We start from the raw sequence: 18,263 nt of genomic DNA on the forward strand, positions 1-18,263 counted from the left end.
AGTAAGCCTCTTGGGAGCTCCTGATTAATTACACTGTGTAGTAAATATGTCCATACGTGACGCTAGGAAGGGCTCCATTTCTCTAAATTTTGGTTCAAGTAGGTGAGTCTGGATTTGCATCTCTTTTAGCTTCCACTTGTATTATTACACCCCTCCATCTGATTATGGCTGCTTGATACAAAACATGCCAAAAGGTTGCACTGATTAGAAATTAGAGCCAATGCTAGATTAGAATGGCAAATTATTTTTTCCTTTAATATTAGGATTCAGACCACAAAATATAAAGAGAAAGGGTTGACGATATGTTCTTCCCTCCCAAGGAAAATACTGTTCTTAGAAGTTTGTATTGGCAAACAAAGGGGGTCTTCGCTCTGACACGAAGAGCAGAGTGCTGGGAATTTTTGATTATGATTGTATCATGGGCAAAGCCTGAGGTACAACCCACCCCCCACATCATTGTGATCCTATTAGTGTTGTTTAGAAAATGAAGAAAAATACCACATGAAAATGAAGATCAGATTTCTGTCGCTTCATATGCCTCCCGCATTATAGTCTGTAGAATTCTCTTACATTTAATTACATTATTTTTATGATCAATCCAAGGTTTTGTTTTTTTTTAGAGCGGGAAGAGAAATATCTCTGTAGCATAAGGTTCAGGTGGGAATACAGTTTCAAACAAAGCTAAGCAACGTCATGCCTAACTAGTACTTAAATGGGAGAGATCCAGGGCAGACCCCATCTGAAGGTTAGACTGTGAAGTTTAAAAAAAAAAAAAAAAACACCCTGGAAAAATGCATTGTCAACCCACGTTCACGTTGTTACTAAAGAAACTTACATCGATTAGGCCATGTCAATCAAACTCTGCTCCAGAGCCCCAAGTGTTAAACTAGCTCATCCCCCAATTTGTTATGAGGAAGACTCAGCATGGACAGGAATTCAGCCCAGTGAATTTAGAAGGAAAGAGGGCTAACCACCCATTGACCTTTAAACATATAATGTATAATGCCTCCATAAAGTTCAACTCTCACTGTGTTCTGGCTATGAAAAGGTCAGAGTTCTGATCTTTATACTTACTTGCATTAAATTTCATCATCCTGGTTGAAAAACTTAGTTATCTTGGTTAGAAACACCCTAGAACTATTGTGACTCATTTGAGCGTTACTACCTGAGATCATCAATCATTCACCTATTGTAGACCATGCCCATAAAAGTATTCCCTGTCCTTTGGTCAAAGGTAGCAACTGAGGTTATTCAGTGACATCTTTCAGTTTAATCACTTACCGCTCTTTCAGAACTATAAATAGTGCTTGAAATGGTCAAAAAGCATTATATCAATACAGAACCTTTGGTAATATGTTGTTTTAATTTCATTTCTTTCATTCTGAGAGCTCCTACCTCTTGTTTTCTGTTGGTGGTTTTTTCAAAGATTCATAAACTCAGGATAATTGGTATTTACCAGGTTACCTGACTATCATGGTTGTTGAAAGCACAGGCGCTCAAAATTTGACGCCCAGGGCTTTCACTTATAGAACCTATGCCATGCTTTGTGAGCAATACTTGCTATTCTATAGAGGTGCAAATTATATATTTAATAATATAGGATACCAATAAAGGAGAATATTTATGACTCAGGGTTCTAGCCTTTTTTAATGTTACCTAGTTTGGGTAATGAAACATCTGTAAGAAAACAAACAAGCTCAGAGTGCATCAAGGACTCCTCAATAATATATAGCGATAGCACTTAGACTTATATACTGCTTCACAGTGCTCTAGAGCCCTCTCTAAGCTGGTAACAGAGTGAGCATATTACCTCCAACAGTCTAGCTCCTCATTTTACCCACCTTGGAAGGATGGAAGGCTGAGTCAACTGTGACAGTCAGCAGAAGGAGCCTGCATTACTGCATTCTAATCACTGTACCACCAAGGCTCTCCGTATGAATATGGCATCATCCTTAAAAAATAAAGAATAAAAATAAATATAAAATATAAAATAAAATAAAAATAAAATATAATTATAAAATAAAATAAAATAAAATAATAATAAAATATAATTATAAAATATAAAATATAAAATAAATAAATAAAAATAAAAAAAAATCGGCATACTTGAAGGACCATTCAAATGAAAGATATATATCAGAATGGAGAAGATGGATTGACTATATTCAAAACAAATATCGGACTAAAAAGTTTCAAATAGCTTATGAATGAAACCAATATTTTCTTTTTGAATTATGTTTTGTTAGTTGAAAGGGGAGTTAAAGAGCAAGAGGGAGTTTGGAGACTACAGAAAGTTAGCATATTTTAGCTTATGTTTGTTAAATGTTATACCCTGAATTTGCTCTGGGAAGTCCGGGGGTGGGTGGGGGGAGGGAGAGGGGATATGGGGGGTGGGGGGAGGAGGGATGGGAAAAATTGTTGTAATACTTGTTAAAACTTTTTAATAATAATAATAATAAAAGTTTATAATTGGGTACAAATTTATCTACACGTTTTCAGAAAAACCCCAGTCTAAACTGCTTTAGAACTTTTGAGGGTAAAAATCTGTAAATAAAATAAAAATTATGTGGGATAACTGAGATTAGAAGTAAGAGTCTAGACTATTCTAGAGCCTAGAAATAAAAAATGCAAATGTTTCATATATCTGAAAGTGTCACTTCCAGCACTTGATGAAAAGTAGACCTAGCCAGTTCTATTTTACAAGTGATATTTTGTTTGCTACTCAATGAAGCATGTGACCTAGTTTTTCTCCTCTATGAAGCATGAAACTAAAATCTAATGATTTTCCCTCTGTTGATTCTGTGTGGAGCTATAAAGCTGCTTTTGTACTGTTAATTATTTTAAGAAGAAAAAATTATGCTGATGTTGCTTTTAAAATGTCATTCTTTCTCACCTAACGAATCGATTCTTGCCAGAAGTGACCCAAAGAGGTAGCTTTTAAAAAGTATGTGTCATACTCAGTATTAACCTCTTTAGCTTTACAAAATTGGTTAATTGTTACTGTAGCTTATGATGAAAAATTCATTTCCTATTTTCCTTACAAGCTGCCATTCAAAAGGAAAAGATATTTTTCCCCTTTGTCGTGCCCACCAGACCTTGTTTTTGTCAGTATCATCTCCAGAATGTTTATAAAGCCAGTTATATCTGAGATCTACTCTTCTGCTCGCTTCCAAAATATGAAGCCTTCTTCTTCTATATTAGGCATCACATTGCATTGGCCTAGAAAGGGCAGTCTGACATGGGCTGCCTTTTTAGAAATCTGAGAAACTTCCATGGACGATGTGGGTGGTCAAAGGATAAGTCGCTTGCCCAAGAAATTCTGTACGCCATACAATCAAAGGCATGTAAATGTGGATGTAACCCCATTTAACTCTGGGATTTACATCGGTGTAAATGCCTATCGGTGTGTAGTGCATCTCCTATCCAGCTTTTCTGTTCATTCTTGCTTGGACAAAGACAAAAGAGGGCAGGGTGGCTTTAACAGTTGAGTAGAGAATGGAATTTCAGCAGGTTATGCAAACTACACTTGATGGATTTCTTTTTTTCTTCACAACTAATAAAAGCACAAGAGACCTTCCTTTTTGCATCCAGCCACAAGCCTCATTTGTTCTGGCCATTTGCTGCCTTCGTGTATTCTCCCTTCTTCCTAAGGCTGGAATCATAAACGCACTTCCCTGGACCCCATTCAACCCAATGAACTTAGTTCTATTTGGACTTGAGTGGAGAGTTCTCAATGTCCACCTCAATCCATCCCACCTCTCTCTTTTACAGATTTTTGTAATCCGCGCACAAAGACAGAGAGAGAAAGAGAGAGACATCCTTTAAACCAGGGGTCTCCAACCTTGACAACTTTAAGACTTGTGGACTTCAACTCAGCCTGGCTGAGGAACTCTGGGAGTTGAAGTCCACAAGTCTTAAAGTTGTCAAGGTTGGAGACTCCTGGTTTAAACTCTCTAGTCCTACAGGGAAGGGGAAGGAAAGGTAGAGCATTACAATGGCTCTTTCTGAAAAGATCCCTACACTTCTGGATGCTAGTAGCATGATTTGCCTGTTACATCTCTATCTTTCTTGTACCTCTATACTTTTTTTTGGTCCATCCTTCAATGGACAAAAGTATAAAATAAATGCAACGATATAAAAGGAAATACATGCAGGGTTTCACTTCAGTCTGTTTTTTTTTTTTTTTTTTTTGCACTCCTGTTGCCAGGTCAAAACTGAAATCAGCGTCGAAAGCAAACACCAGACTCTCCAAGGCCTGGCCTTCCCTTTGCAGCCAGATGCACAACAAGCCATTCAGCTACTAAAGCAGAAGAAAATAAATTACATCCAGCTGGTAAGGGATTCTTGGGTAAGGGTGGGGGTGAGGGTAGGGGTGCTTTCAGTTTAATTGTCCCAGGTTTTACTCGTTTCTATGCATGCTCTGCTTGCACAAGTTGCACTGTTGGAGTTTCCACCTCATTGTTATTTTTGTTTCCTCTTGCCTTTGTTTCAACAGAAGCTGAACCTGGAGCAGGAGACCATAGAACTGGTCCACACAAAGGCTACAGAAATTGCTGATCTGCCTAGAAGAATTCCTCAGGATTCTGCTCGCTATCACTTCTTTCTGTATAAACATTCTCATGAGGGAGATTATCTGGAGTCAGTGGGTAAGCTGTAATCAATTCTACAGCTGAGGAAAGGTTTCACTCCTCCCTTTGGACACGGAGTGGGTATTTTTGCTACCCCCTAGAATGGTGCTGCCATCTGGGGAGAGAGTTTAAAACCTCTCTGGTGGATTCCTTATCCAAGCACTCTCAGTAATTAGAATAGGTGAATCTCCCGGCATCCCCAGTCCGGCTGGCTGGGAAGTTCTTTTGCCTCTCTACCAGGGGTGAAATCAAGCAGGTTCTCATAGGTTCTGGAGAACCAGTAGCGGAAATTTTGAGTCGTTCGGGGAACCGGCAAATACCACCTCTGGCTGGCCCGAGTGGGGTGGAAATGGAGATTTTGCAATATCCTTCGCCCAGGAGTGGGGAGGGAATGGAGATTTTGCAGTATCCTTCCCCTGCCAAGCCCACCAAGCCAGAACCGGTAGCAAAAAAAAATTGGATTTCACCACTGCTCTCTACCTAAAACTGATCTGCCTAGCGCTGAAAAACTCTAAAGAAGGAATAAAAATATTCCTACACATAGCCCAGAAATGCAGTGCAAAACTAAACAACTTCATCTCAAAGGTGCTCTTTTCAAAAGACAAGTGGACTATGAGGTTTTTTCCTTGAGGAAGAAGAGGTTTCAAAATGTCTTCTTCCTCTAGGAAAAAAAACATATAGTCCAGTTGTCTTCTGGGGGAAAAAAAAACACCTTTGAGACAACCATGACCTGGATGACTGAGAATCTCCATAGATATTTAAACAACTTCATGCCAGTCCTAAAACAAAAAAAGAGAGACTTGAATTCACAGCCCAGCATATGGGGAAAGTTTTAATTTGTTTCTAAAATCAATGCCCAATTTGTGTGTGATAGATTTTAGATATAATAAGAATTGGTATCATTACATCTGTGCAATATATAAACAGTATACAAATACAACTGTATTTATTTGTTTTGTCACATGCTATTATGGCATGCAATGGCCATTATTTCAACATAGATTAGTGGAATTAATTTTATGGGGGCCTAAGAATGCCTGATCTGCTTTTTTCTTTCTCCTAGTGTTTATCTACTCCATGCCTGGTTACAAATGTAGCATCAAAGAGCGTATGCTGTATTCTAGCTGCAAGAGCCGATTGCTTGACTCCATAGAGCAAGATTTCTGCCTAGAAATTGCAAAGAAGGTAAGTTCATAAGCATCTGGAAGAAAGACAAATTCTCTTCCATTCTAACTAGGCTTTTAGAGTTTTAACCAGTATGGAAGAGGTTGATGTGGGGATCTGAAGATTGAAGCAACCAGAGATTGTTGGAAGGACATGCTAGAAGCAGCTGTCCTAATAGCATGGACAACATGAAAAGTAAGATAAGACTTTAGTGAACTCATCTCTAATGAGAAGAGGAGATGTTCAAGTCCTGAAAATAAAACCAAAACAAGTTTAAAAATGGCCCTGTGAAGTAGGAGCAGAGTGGAGCGGAGTGGAAGCTGGAAAGCTATGGGGGAAGAAAAATATAATGAAATACCATTCTTCTTCTTCTTGTGCCATATCTGTCATCGGACATTGGCAATCATGTTGGCAATCCTGTTTTGTCAACAGCCACATGAAAAAGTGCTGCTGAGTTTTGTTCAAACCAGTCCCTCTTAGCTTTTGAAGCCATGATGTTCTTCTGCGTGGACCTTGTTTGCCTTCAATCTTTCCCTGGAGGATTAAGTGAAGGATGCCATATTTTTCTGGGTGTTGCATCACATGTCCGAAATATTCTAACTTTTGCTTTTTAATGGCTTTGATGATTTCCCTTCGCTTTCCCAGGCGGCTTATCACCTCCTCATTTGTGATTTTGTGGAATACCATTACTGAGAAGAAATTCCCAATCTCAGTTGGGTTTCAGGTTCTCAGTGGCCAGATCTAAGACTACTCTTCCTTTCTCTTTTGTATCAGATTGAAATCGATGATGGAGCTGAGCTGACGGCCGAGTTCCTGTATGATGAGGTCCACCCCAAGCAGCATGCCTTCAAGCAGGCTTTTGCCAAGCCAAAGGGTCCTGTGGGAAAAAGGGGACAGAAGCGACTTATCAAAGGACCAGGCGAGAATGGAGAAGACAGTTAAACCCAGAGGAAGGGTCAGCCTCCAGCATTGCAGCTCCAAGGAAATCCACTTCTCTGCATTTGAGCCTGTCCACTGAACTCCAGAGCCTTTTCCCTACTTCTTTTCTCAGAGTCATGTCCATCGGTTTCATTAACAGGGTGGGAGGGGTGGAATCGGGGGACAGAGAGGAAGAGGAAGAAGACGGCATGCTCTTTTTTTTCTTTCCTTTTGCTCTATGGTGATATAAATCTAGGGAGAAGGGGTTCCCTAGAGCTTTTTGTCCTTTGTTTTTTTTTAAATATTTCTTACAATAGATGCTCCTGTTATTGCTTCATCTTGTGGCCTGTTTTACTTGGAATCTGCACCACTCAAAGAGTTTTGTTTGCCTCTCATCTGAGAGAGTTATAAACTTCTACCTTGGGTGCTGTGACCCCCATCAAAGAGAGGCACTGTTTGTATGGTAACAATAACTTAGTGGCACTCCATCCTGTCAACACCATTCCCTTATCAAGGGAGTCTGTGTCCTTAGTATTTGATGCAGTGGTCAGTTGCCTATTGGTTAAGGCAAAGAGCAGTAGGTCCCACGGATTGTTTTTGAGGTAGGGTGGAGTTGAGGGGATGAGGGTAGTGCTAAAAAGACCAGTCAGATTTCCTCCAAAATAGAGGTGCGTCATTTGGGTTTTAAGAAACTGTTTGTTTCCCAAGCTACTGAAGAAGTAAAACTCTCATTTTGTTCAAGAGTCCTGATAATTCCCTTCTAGGCCTTAATGTTTGTGGGGGAAAATATCCATCACAAATCCAGGGATGGGTTGGATTTCTCTTAAAAGATGTTCTGCTTCCTTTCTGATTTGCAGAAAGCTATTTACACTGCCTTTCTTTCTTCCCTGCCTTATATCTTGATGGCTCATTGTGTGATGTTACAGCCTAGGATAGACACATGGATGGTTAGGAACTGGGAGCATAATTGTTATCCTGCCCTTATTGGCATCATTTTCACTTAACTACATCAAGATGGCAAGAATCACCTCACGGGTAGCTCTCATATGCTTTCCCAGGTCACACTTTCCACATGTGCTAGCTTGCAGCCTAACGCAGCATTGATTTAACTGAGATTATCTTCTGACTTAACTGAGAAAGTAGATTCCTTCCTGATCTGTGTTTTTGCCCATCCACACTGGGCATCTAAGGTAAAGTCGCTTGGTCCTTGGTCATCTTATATTTACTCAATTGTTTGTCCTCATCCTAGATCATGACACCTAACCAATGCATCCCCTCATCATAGATCTTTAGTTATGTGATAGAGCTTTGCCAGGCCAAAGGAACATTAGCATTTTCATTGGTCGCAGAATACTGATGGGCTCTGTTTTTCACAGAATGTACTTTGGCCAGAGGACTGTTCATGCCATGTGTTAGATACTGTCTGCCAAGACTAATTGTTTTAGGTCCATGAAAACCAGGTGGAAGGAAAGGATAGCCCATGGCATGAAATTGTTACCCATGTACATGATGGACGGGCTTTTTAACTGTCAAGGAGTTTGGGAAGAGTCTTGATGATCAGCTTTGAAAGTCTAAAGGAGAAGCAGACCATGACCTAATCACAAAAAGCCACAATTGTGACTTTGGGATTGGGAGCTCCTGAAAAATCATTAGAGCAGGTAAATTTGTTATACATAATGAAAACTCCTATGTCCCCAAGGAGCAATTTATTGGTCTGCTTTTATATCTCATTCAAGCAAACAATTCCGTATGAAATTAAAAGCCTTTTTTTTTACAGAGCCAGTTGTATGGTATTACAATGTATGGTGGCCTTGAGTGGAGTGGTGTTTGTATAAGAGCAAGGCTGGATGTGCTCTAGCTCACTCTTTCCCCCGTAAGGCTGATCTGCAATTTAAGAAAAAAACAGTAGGCTTTGCCAAATTCCAAGTATTCTGGATGGGGGGGAAAAATATAGAATCACAATTCTAAAAAAAACCCCAATAGAATCACAGATTCTCAAAATAGGACAAAATTTAGACATTGAGATCCAATCCCCTACTCACTACAAGAATCCAGATGAGAATGTCTGTGATGGAAGTCGTGATATGCACCATCATTTCATGGATGGGGAAAAGTGTAAATGTTAATTTTTCTTGATTTTGTTTTTAACTCTTCATCTTTTGCACCTTAGGTTTATTGGGAGTCCTTGGGACAGATATCTTTATAATTGAGGTCTCTGTAGTGTTTAGAAATAAACAGATCTTGCATCCAGCATATAATTCTAAGACAATAATTAAATTCAAAGTTTGTCTTAAAACATGTTCAGACAGCAAAATTCTGCTTTAAATAGGCATAATGCAGGGATCAGCAACTGAAATACAAAATTTCAGCATAACACTGGTCAGTGCACAACATTTCAATTTTATTTTTTGTTTTTTTTAAATAGGTGGTTCTTTGGACATTTTGAAGGCTCTACATTGCTGATCTTTGGCACAATGATTTCTTTAACTACTTTATTTTTACTGTGACCAAATCTCAATCAGTTCAGCTAAATCTAGAGATTATGATATTATTCAATAATATTTGGATTTGGACCTCTGCATTTTCTGCATCATATATGCAGAGATAGCTTTGTTACTTTCATTCTATGTTTTTGTTGAGAGCGCTACACTCTTGTAATAATATGATTTATTGTTTTGTCCTTTTCCCCCTAGGCAAAAATTATATTGGTCCCTATTATATTTTGATGCAGAAGAACAAATATTTGCCATTCCAAAACTGATAACAGCTATTACTCTGATCTTGAACTCACATTTCCTTGGGTTCACGATGAGATATTAAGCATACTTGGATGACTACTGTTGGCATTTTCCTTGTTTTCACTAATTGCATTAATTAATCCACGTGATTCCAACAAATGGGGCAGAAAAGCAAGTAAGCAAACATTGCCTTTGTTTCATATCTTACTCCACCAAATTAGTCTGAAACGATTCCTTTGTGGTATTATTGCCAAATATCACCGTGCAATGATGGTAGATCAATCAGTACTCTCAAATGTATGCCGAGTGGTAAATGAGGACCGATCAGAACTTCAGTGAAGGGAAAAAGGCAAACAGCCTGCTTCTCAAGCTGACCCTCCACAACCCACCCTTTCCCCTTCACAATGAAACACGAAGAGCCACTCAGCCTTGCAAAGAGCTGCTTCTCAGCTGTCTATCTGATCTTAGTAGCTGCTGCCACATTATGCATATTCATATTGTGTTCGTGGCTGGTGAATCCCTTTTCTTATTTGTTGACAGGAAGACCAATAAAATCAGCGGTGCAGTGTGCAAATCATAGTGATATGTCTACTCTATCAAAACCGACTCTTCATCCCTACCCTCACCCTGTTTTCTGATCCAAGCTAACAAATGGAGACTATTTGGAGTCAGCTAGACTCCAGAACTCTGTTTTCCTTGCAGTTACGTGATCTTACAAACTTACCATCAACACAATTGCCAAGTAGCAAAAAAGTTCCACAAAAATGTAGAAAGGACTCCCCATCGTGGAATAGTCTCTGAACCAGTTAGCTTGGATCAGAATGTATCTTGCTATTTATATCCAGGATGAACACTTAATCAAAACATTTATTAGATCTGACCAATACTACAAAATGTTGAGGGATTGCAAGAACATACATCTCATTATAGAAATAAAGTTTTGTAGGAGTCCCAAAATAATTTTTCAAGAATTATATGTTTACAGTAAGACCTTGCTAATACTCTTAACAACTATATTCCTTCCTGTGTGCACAATTGAAATGATAGTAGTTTTACACTGACATCTCTAGCACACTAAAAGAATGTCTAATTGACTACATGGTTAACACTGTAAGTAGTTTTCATTGGCCATTGCGCTTAACTCGCTGCAGATGAAAAGCAAGCTAGGAGTGATTGTTTCTTTATCCATGCTAGTAATTTATCAAATCTTCCATAAGAATCAAGGTTTGGAGTTTGGGAGATGCACATTCCTGACTGGGCTATACGATGATGTAAATTTGGAAATTATGGGGAAGGCAGGGCATACTGTTTTGAATGCTGTATTTTCTAAAAATTAAAGTATTTTTAAAGCAACCTGTTTTGAGTATTTATTTAGTAGACTGAGATATCTGTTGATACAATTGGCCATTCCCTTAATAAACAGCTATGGTAAATTTTATGTCTCAGGAATTCATGGAAACTAGTGCTACAAGGTGGTTGAATTTACCTTGTGAGGCCAGATGGTTTGATGTTCATCATGTAATTGCAAAAGAGATCATGTTTGCAGATCTGCAATAAACCATGGATTCCCCCCCCACCCCCACCCCATTTTGTACACTACATATATATAGCCTGCATTGGTGTGTTCACATCTCTTCAAGGCCCTATCTTGGTTTGGTTATTAAGGATACCAAGATCAGTTTTATTCTCCAGGCGTTGATAGAGGAGCCCCTCCAACATTGTTCCTTTGTTTTTGCCAAAATACTGAAATCAAATCTGTAAGCATAATGTTGATTCTTAAATATCCAGCAAGGAGAGCTTTATTGCTGGCATTCTTAGCCTACACAGTTTAAAAGCAAAACTTATACAGAATAACAGACTTTGAAGGGATCTTGGATGTTTGCTAGTCCAACCCCTTGCTCAAGCAGGAGCCCCTGGCCTATACCATTCTGGATAAATGGCTCTCTTCTTAAAAACTTCCAGTGAGGGAACACCCACAATTTTTGGAGGCAAACCGTTTCACTGACTTAATTGTTCTCATTGTCAGGAATTTTCTTCGTTCTTTGTTGGATCTCTCCTTGATAGTTTGCTTCTTGTGGTGTTTCCCTCAGGTGCTTGGAGAATAGATTGATGCTGAATTCTCTGTGACAAATATTCAAATATTGGAAGACTGCTATCATGACACCCTTAGTCCTTCTCTTCGGTATTCCAGATATACCTAGTTCCTGCAATCGTTCATCATGTTTTAGCCTCTACTCCTCTAATTATCATAGTTGTTCTCCACACTGTTTCTAGATCACAAATATTTTTTTGTATTGTGACCAAAGCTGGATACAGTATTCCAAAGGTGGTCTTACCAAAGCAGTACAAAGTGATAGTAACACTTTGATACTATCCCTTTGAGGTGTTAATAACATGTTCAGTTAATTTCATTTGATTATGACTTACTGACAAATACATTTCAAGTACAGGTTTAAAAATGTCTTGTGTGCCAAGAAAGATGTCTAAACTGCAGCTGAAGCATAGCGAAGAAAACATGGTATATTTATGCTGAATTCCAAAGCTTTGTAGGTTGCCCTTTTAAAGCATGGCACTATCTGGTCCTAAATACCAAAGAAGCATTGAGATCCATTCATTTCTTCTTTCTGTGTATCAAATGCCATCACAATTCCATTATGGATTCAATTCAGTGTTCACAGCTCACATGTTTTGGTGCAAGAAGAACCTCAGCTATAACTCCCCAAAAGAATCACAAAAATACCCTGTGAGAACTGTATTCATGAGCTGGTTTTTGGCACAGATGCTCAGTGCATTTGGGGGCATTATTAGATGAGAGACATTTGAGAGAAGTTAGATTTTTACGTACTTAGTAATGGACAGGAAAAATATTCTAGAGAATGTACTTGGTGAACATAGCCTGAATTTTCTGTCTGGGATATATTAAAGCTAGAACTTCTGTGGGGTGTGTAGGCACCATGCATTTCATAATAAGCTAGTCAATTTGTAATTTAAAAGCAAAGGAATGTCATTGTGCCATAGCTAAAACTGAGTATTATGCCTCCAAATTAGTAGGCCACGTGGCATAATTCCCTTGCCCAGGATTTAAGTTAAGTACTTAATACATCGGATAGATCCTCACACAAAGAGGTGCAAGTAAGCAGCTTACTCAGTAGGCATCTCTGCCATCAGATGATGAGCCTAGATAAACATGATCTGCTATAAACAATCCATCTTTATTTAACATCCAGGTTTAATAGTAAGCCAAGAGCTGTCATTCTCCAAGAGAAGAAGAGGCTGGAATCAATTCTAGTTCGTGTATAAGCTGTTCATTTCATAATTCCTGCTCTGAGCAAAAACAGCCAATTAATTAGGTAGGGCTTTCTTATTTTAGGCATAAATCTACGTGGACCACAGGTATCTACATCAAAGATCCAATCCGAATTCATAGGGAGCCTTGGTGGCGCAGCAGACTAAACTGCTGTTAAAGTAGCACTTAGCTGCCAGCTGCCTGCAATTACTGCAAGTTCAATTCTCACCAGGCTCAAGGTTGACTCAGCCTTCCATCCTTTCGAGATAGGTAAAATGAGGACCTGGTTTGTGGGAGCAATAAGCTGACTTTGTATAAAATAGAACACCGCGGGGGGGGGGGGCAAAAAGCCCTACTAAGCAGGTATATACAAAAGTATGAAGGCTATTGCTTAAAAGCATTGTAAGCCACCCTGAGTCTCCAGAGAAGGGTGGCATATAAATCAAATAAATACATACATACATACATACATACATACATACATACACACACACATACATACATACATACATACATACAAAAGTATGAAGGCTATTGCTTAATGCATTGTAAGCCACCCTGAGTCTCCGGAGAAGGGTGGCATATAAATCAAATAAATAAATAAATAAATAAATAAATAAATAAATAAATAAATAAATAAATAAATAAATAAATAAATAAATAAATAAATAAATAGGGAAAAAGTGGTACAAGTAGTCCTCAACCTATGACCACATTGGAGCCCAGAATTCCTGTTGTTAAATGAGACATTTGTTCAGTGAGTGTTGCCCTATTTTACAACCTTTCTTGCCACAGGTGTTAAGTGACTCACTCCAGTTGTTAAGTTAGCAACATGGTTGTTAAGTGAATCTGGCTTCCCCATTGACTTTGTCAAAAGATTGAAAAAGGGGATCACATGACTTTGGGACACAGCAACGGTCGTAAGTATGAACCAGTTATCAAGCATTTGAATTTTGATCTCATGATCATGGGGGTGCTACAAAGGTTATAATTGAAAAATGGTCATAAATCACTTTTTTTTCTCAGTGATATAACTTTGAATGGGCACTAAATGAACCTAGACCTGGATTAAATTTACAGCTTGGGGAGTGTGCAATAAGTAGCATTTTGCTCCCATGACACAACTGCAACTCTACTTCTTTGCTAATATTGCAGTTCAGTTCATGTTCTGTGGACACCAGATTAGCATTAAGCTAATTTCCATTGCTGTAGCATTGCACACAAGGGCTGTTCAGGCTGTTATAGTCATCCCAGCACATGAGCACGTGTGCATCTGATAACCAAGAATTTGCAGCCAGTGGCTTGTTTTCTTCCATGGATACATAATAATACCCGTCCCCCCAATCTGTCTCTGATAAAAACAGCATTCCTGTTCTCCACCCTATGGATATGCTTTTCTGCACACTTTTTCATTTTCTTGTTATTTCAACTTACATTTTATACTTTAGTAATGTTTGTCACAGCATCTGCCTCCAGTCTCTTAAAGCACAGAATGGTCGTATAGTAGGAGGGTTATAACTGTCCCAAGCCATGGGTGTGTGGGTTAGCAATCCAATAAACTTTAGAGATGATGGAAAATATTTGTAGCTCGGGTGGCAGATGTTGTTGCTGGTTTGTTCTCTGAGCTTGCTGTTAAATCAAGATGCTTCAACCAAAGTTCCGCTGATGATGTTACCTAGCCTAGTGACAAAATATTTGGAAGCCAAATAGCAAGCTCAGAGAACAAACAACCACCAATACACTTTATGATGTTTAGATCGCAAATGCTGATATGTATGACAGCAGTTATATAGAACAGGGTTCCCCAACCCACAGTCCATGGACCAGCACTGTTCTCTCACATGCCAGAAACCGCATGCAAACAAGTGAAGCCCCATACATGGGATGAAGGCAGCACACGAAATTACGCCTGGTCTGCAGAAAAACTTCTCTCCACAGAACAGATCCCTGGTGCCCAAAAGATTAGGGGCCTTTGATATAGGACAGGGCTGTCAAACTCCTGGCCCAGGAGCCGGATGCATCAGGCACTAGTCACGCCTGGTTTAGCAAAGGAGAAAAATGTCACATGACGTCATGAGTTTGATGCCCCTGATATAGGATATATGAAATCTGAATCAACACCAACGAACAATCTAGGTAAAGGTCATTGTGTGACATAACTACTCTCTTGAAGCGGCCATAACCAGCTTGCTAACACAAATACAGCTTTTCCATCAGGAATGAGTGAGAAGGAAGTTAGAGCAAAGAAACAAAAATACCACCCCCAGAAAAAAGAAATGGTTGGCAACCAAAGTTAAATGCTGCCTTCATGATTCCCATCTTAGCAGGAACGTGTAAGCATTAATCCCATCACCTTTACAGGAGACAAAGAGAGGTGTGGTTGGGTTCTACCGGGTTGCAGAAATTGGCTGGCATGCAGTGGAGGGCCTTATTCTACTTGCAAAAGCCTCCTTTGCATAAGGGCTTTGCAAACAAATACTGCCCTGATCATACGGAGCAGCATCGGAGAGTGAGCAGCCCTCCCCTCTGTAAATTGTGCTAGGACGTTGGTGAAATCATTCTATGACTCATCCATTGGTACAGAGTAACTGCATAATGCATTGCACATTGCAGGGCTCCGGCATGATCCAAACTCTTGCAGTCTGAATGTGCATTGAATTTCTCATCACCCTGCAAAGCCACTCTATCTGCATTTGTCTGTATTGTCTGAATGTGGCTCCTTAGAGCAACATTGGGTTGCTTTTAAAGCTGCAATCTTTTCCTTGAGGACCCACATATGTGTCAAGCTGATTGGAAACAAGGCCAGTTTTTCCTTGGGCAGGGATGCTGTTAAAGGTGAAGGCTGCACCTGCTGGACTTCAACCTAGAGTTTTCTAGCCCGCTTTTCCTCTAGATATAGTATGTCAACTCACTCCCTCCAATTTCAAATTTTAAACTTACCCTGTGAGGTAGGTTGAGCTGAAGGAGTGTCTAAAGCAGGGGTGTCAAACTCGCAGCGTCACGGCAGCGTCACATGATGTATCGTGACTTTTTTCCCCTTCGCTAAACCGAGCATGGCCCTGGCCAGTGCATGACACATCCAGCCCTGGTCTAAAGTATTCCAATGCTTTTAGAGCAATGGCCCTGGATGTAGCAACAGCATCAGTATACAGTACAAAGAGAGGAGGAAGACATTAAAGATTTGAGAGTTTTCAGGAGACAAACAGCCATGAGAGCCAACTCATATAAATAAAAAATGTTCATGGCTAATCAAGATGAAATATATTTCTGGCTTCCAGTACATAGCATTATAAAAGAATGAAGCACCAAGGCACTGAGGGTCACATGAAAAATATTTAATTTTAAAAAATTAAGATTTCTCTCCCCCATTCCTTGATAAGAGAGGTAGCCTGACAAGTACACATATTTACCTACATACATATTTCAATTAAAACAGCACCAATCACATTTTGGAGGACACCTAGTTGGTTCAAGTAGGAAAGGTTTGCTCTGTATATAAATAATGTGCTTAGATCAGTTTTGATTCAACCAAAAGAAAGAGGAAATTACGGTCTTTGTCACAGTTTAGGAAAACGTGCACCTCAAATATTAAGGATGCTTGTATGCTGGTGAGAAGTTTAGAGACTAAAAAGAATGTTATTTGTTGTGTATTGCTGGGGTAGGAATGAAGTTCTGCTGGAGAAGTAAACAAAAACAAAAACAAAAAACAAATCCAAATAGTTGTTGTGATCATGCAGTTGCAACCACCTTCTCGACTTTTTTGAAATCCCCCCAAAAAACTTCTGGGTAGAAAATCTGTGTTCTTCCCCAAGGGCTAAGCTTCAGCTCCAACAATCCTTCATCGATGGCTGAGAGATATACACGAGCAACCTCTGGAGAGCCCAAGCAGCCCATCCTTGGTGTATGGGAAGTCCTGCATAGATAGGACTAATCCACACGTGCCAACTTTCCCAGTGAAACACCACAAGAGAAGGACATCCTGGGAAGTCAGGGAGAGTTACAGCAACTCGACAATGCCTCTTATTACCCAACACCATGCCTGTACCTTTCTCACATGGAAAGATATAGGATTCACTTTACAGTATTGGCTTCACAATATTTATAGCAACTAGTCCAAATGCTCATAAATACCTTATCCAAAGTACAGACAAAACTGTGCTGTAAATGCACCAACTGTCTGCCCACAATCGCACGCTGTGCCCCTTGAAAAGGCATCTTTTGCCACTCCATCCCTTGTAGCAATGACAGGCGAACTCCTGTTCCATCTTGACCTTCTGCTGTTGGCTTAAAGTCCTGTTTGCCAACTCAAGAGTGGAGATGCCCTCCATAGGATTAGGGCCAAGGTGTAAATAAGCGTCAGAGTCCATTCTCCGGCGAATGCAGCGGCCATGATTATTGCAGATATGACGGCTGCAGAGCTCAGTTGCCCTGGTCACGTTGACAATATATGGGCCTAAAGTGCTTGTCAGATACTTGTGAACCTTTAAGCAATTGGTCTGTAAGAGAGGGGAAGATATACATTAAGAAACACAGCAATTACCGTAATTGATATAAATCCAGAGAAAAATCTGCCTGGCTAAGGCTGAATCCATTTTAGACGTACAGCATTCTACCAAGTGCCTAAGGAGAAAGTGTTTTCAGTATCTGATTTTTTTCTCTCTGAAGTAGGGCTAGTTCTCTAATTTTGGGGTAAGAAATCTAAAAAAATGATGTGATCCCTAGAATACCTTTCTTGGGGGGCTACAGATTGAGGAAATTCATGGGATAACAGTTTTAGAAAGTCCAAATTGAGATCACGATCCACTGACAGACTATATGGAAACATTTTTTTTTATTTATTACATTTCTGCACTGCTCAAAAATGACTCTGAGCCGTTTAGAGAAATTGCCAGTCTTAGAACACTTCCCTTGTTATACCAATGAGAAATCTCAGAAAGGATATTGTTTCTCTTGTGTGTTTTATTCATGCATTAATGCACTAAACTGCACTAATACAGTATGGAACCTGTAATAAGAGATGGTCAGCCTAACACTTCAATCTTTCCTTAAAGGCCAAATTCAAGGCAAGCCTGCCCCATGCGGCATTCTCACCAAGGGGAATAATGGGTCTTGGCTGTTCCATTTGAAACAGTTGTCAGAACTCACATAATGGAATACCCCTCTAAATAAAACAGCTCTTCCATATTTCTTTGTCAAGAAACCGAAGAACAGACAGACCATAATTACTCCTCGCAGTATCTTTCTATCTATGATGGATGTTTAATTTGTTACAGAATAGCTACTAACGATGCAAGACTTGCCACGAACGCTTGAAATAGTATAACCCAGATGCAGGATGTCACTTCAAAGCGAAGGATAAGTCCAAAGGTGCATAACCAAATGTTGCTGAACGACAATTACCAGATTCCTTCACCATTAGCCAGCCTGATAGGGGCTGCTGGAAGATGTAATTCAGCCACATCTGAAATGTGACACTTTGTCTATCTCTAGACTGTCAAAAATATTGATTTTTTTTTCCAATTTCTCATT

The 18,263-nt window shown here is 39.5% G+C and overlaps 2 protein-coding genes across 5 annotated transcripts in view; one reads left to right on the forward strand and one right to left on the reverse strand.

Annotated features, from left to right (window-relative positions):
* Positions 1 to 10,801, forward strand: part of TWF2 (twinfilin actin binding protein 2) — a 68,222-nt gene extending 57,421 nt beyond the window's left edge. The window contains exons 6-9 of the mRNA XM_034439474.3: positions 4,208 to 4,333; positions 4,496 to 4,646; positions 5,692 to 5,813; positions 6,567 to 10,801. Coding sequence (XP_034295365.2) covers positions 4,208 to 4,333; positions 4,496 to 4,646; positions 5,692 to 5,813; positions 6,567 to 6,734 — 567 coding nt within the window. The 3' untranslated portion in view covers positions 6,735 to 10,801. The remainder of the gene's footprint in view (positions 1 to 4,207; positions 4,334 to 4,495; positions 4,647 to 5,691; positions 5,814 to 6,566) is intronic.
* A 5,253-nt stretch (positions 10,802 to 16,054) lies between these two features.
* Positions 16,055 to 18,263, reverse strand: part of LOC117678385 (hyaluronidase Ccc Hy-4-like) — a 45,071-nt gene continuing 42,862 nt past the window's right edge. For all 4 annotated transcript variants that reach the window (XM_034439451.2, XM_034439430.2, XM_034439437.2 and 1 more), the window contains one exon: positions 16,055 to 17,230. In XM_034439451.2, the coding sequence (XP_034295342.1) occupies positions 16,856 to 17,230 (375 nt within the window). In that variant the 3' untranslated portion in view covers positions 16,055 to 16,855. The remainder of the gene's footprint in view (positions 17,231 to 18,263) is intronic.

Source organism: Pantherophis guttatus, chromosome 2 (genome assembly GCF_059756535.1).
Source record: "Pantherophis guttatus breed Tessera chromosome 2, ASM5975653v1, whole genome shotgun sequence".
In the NCBI taxonomy this organism is placed as follows: Eukaryota; Metazoa; Chordata; class Lepidosauria; order Squamata; family Colubridae; genus Pantherophis; species Pantherophis guttatus.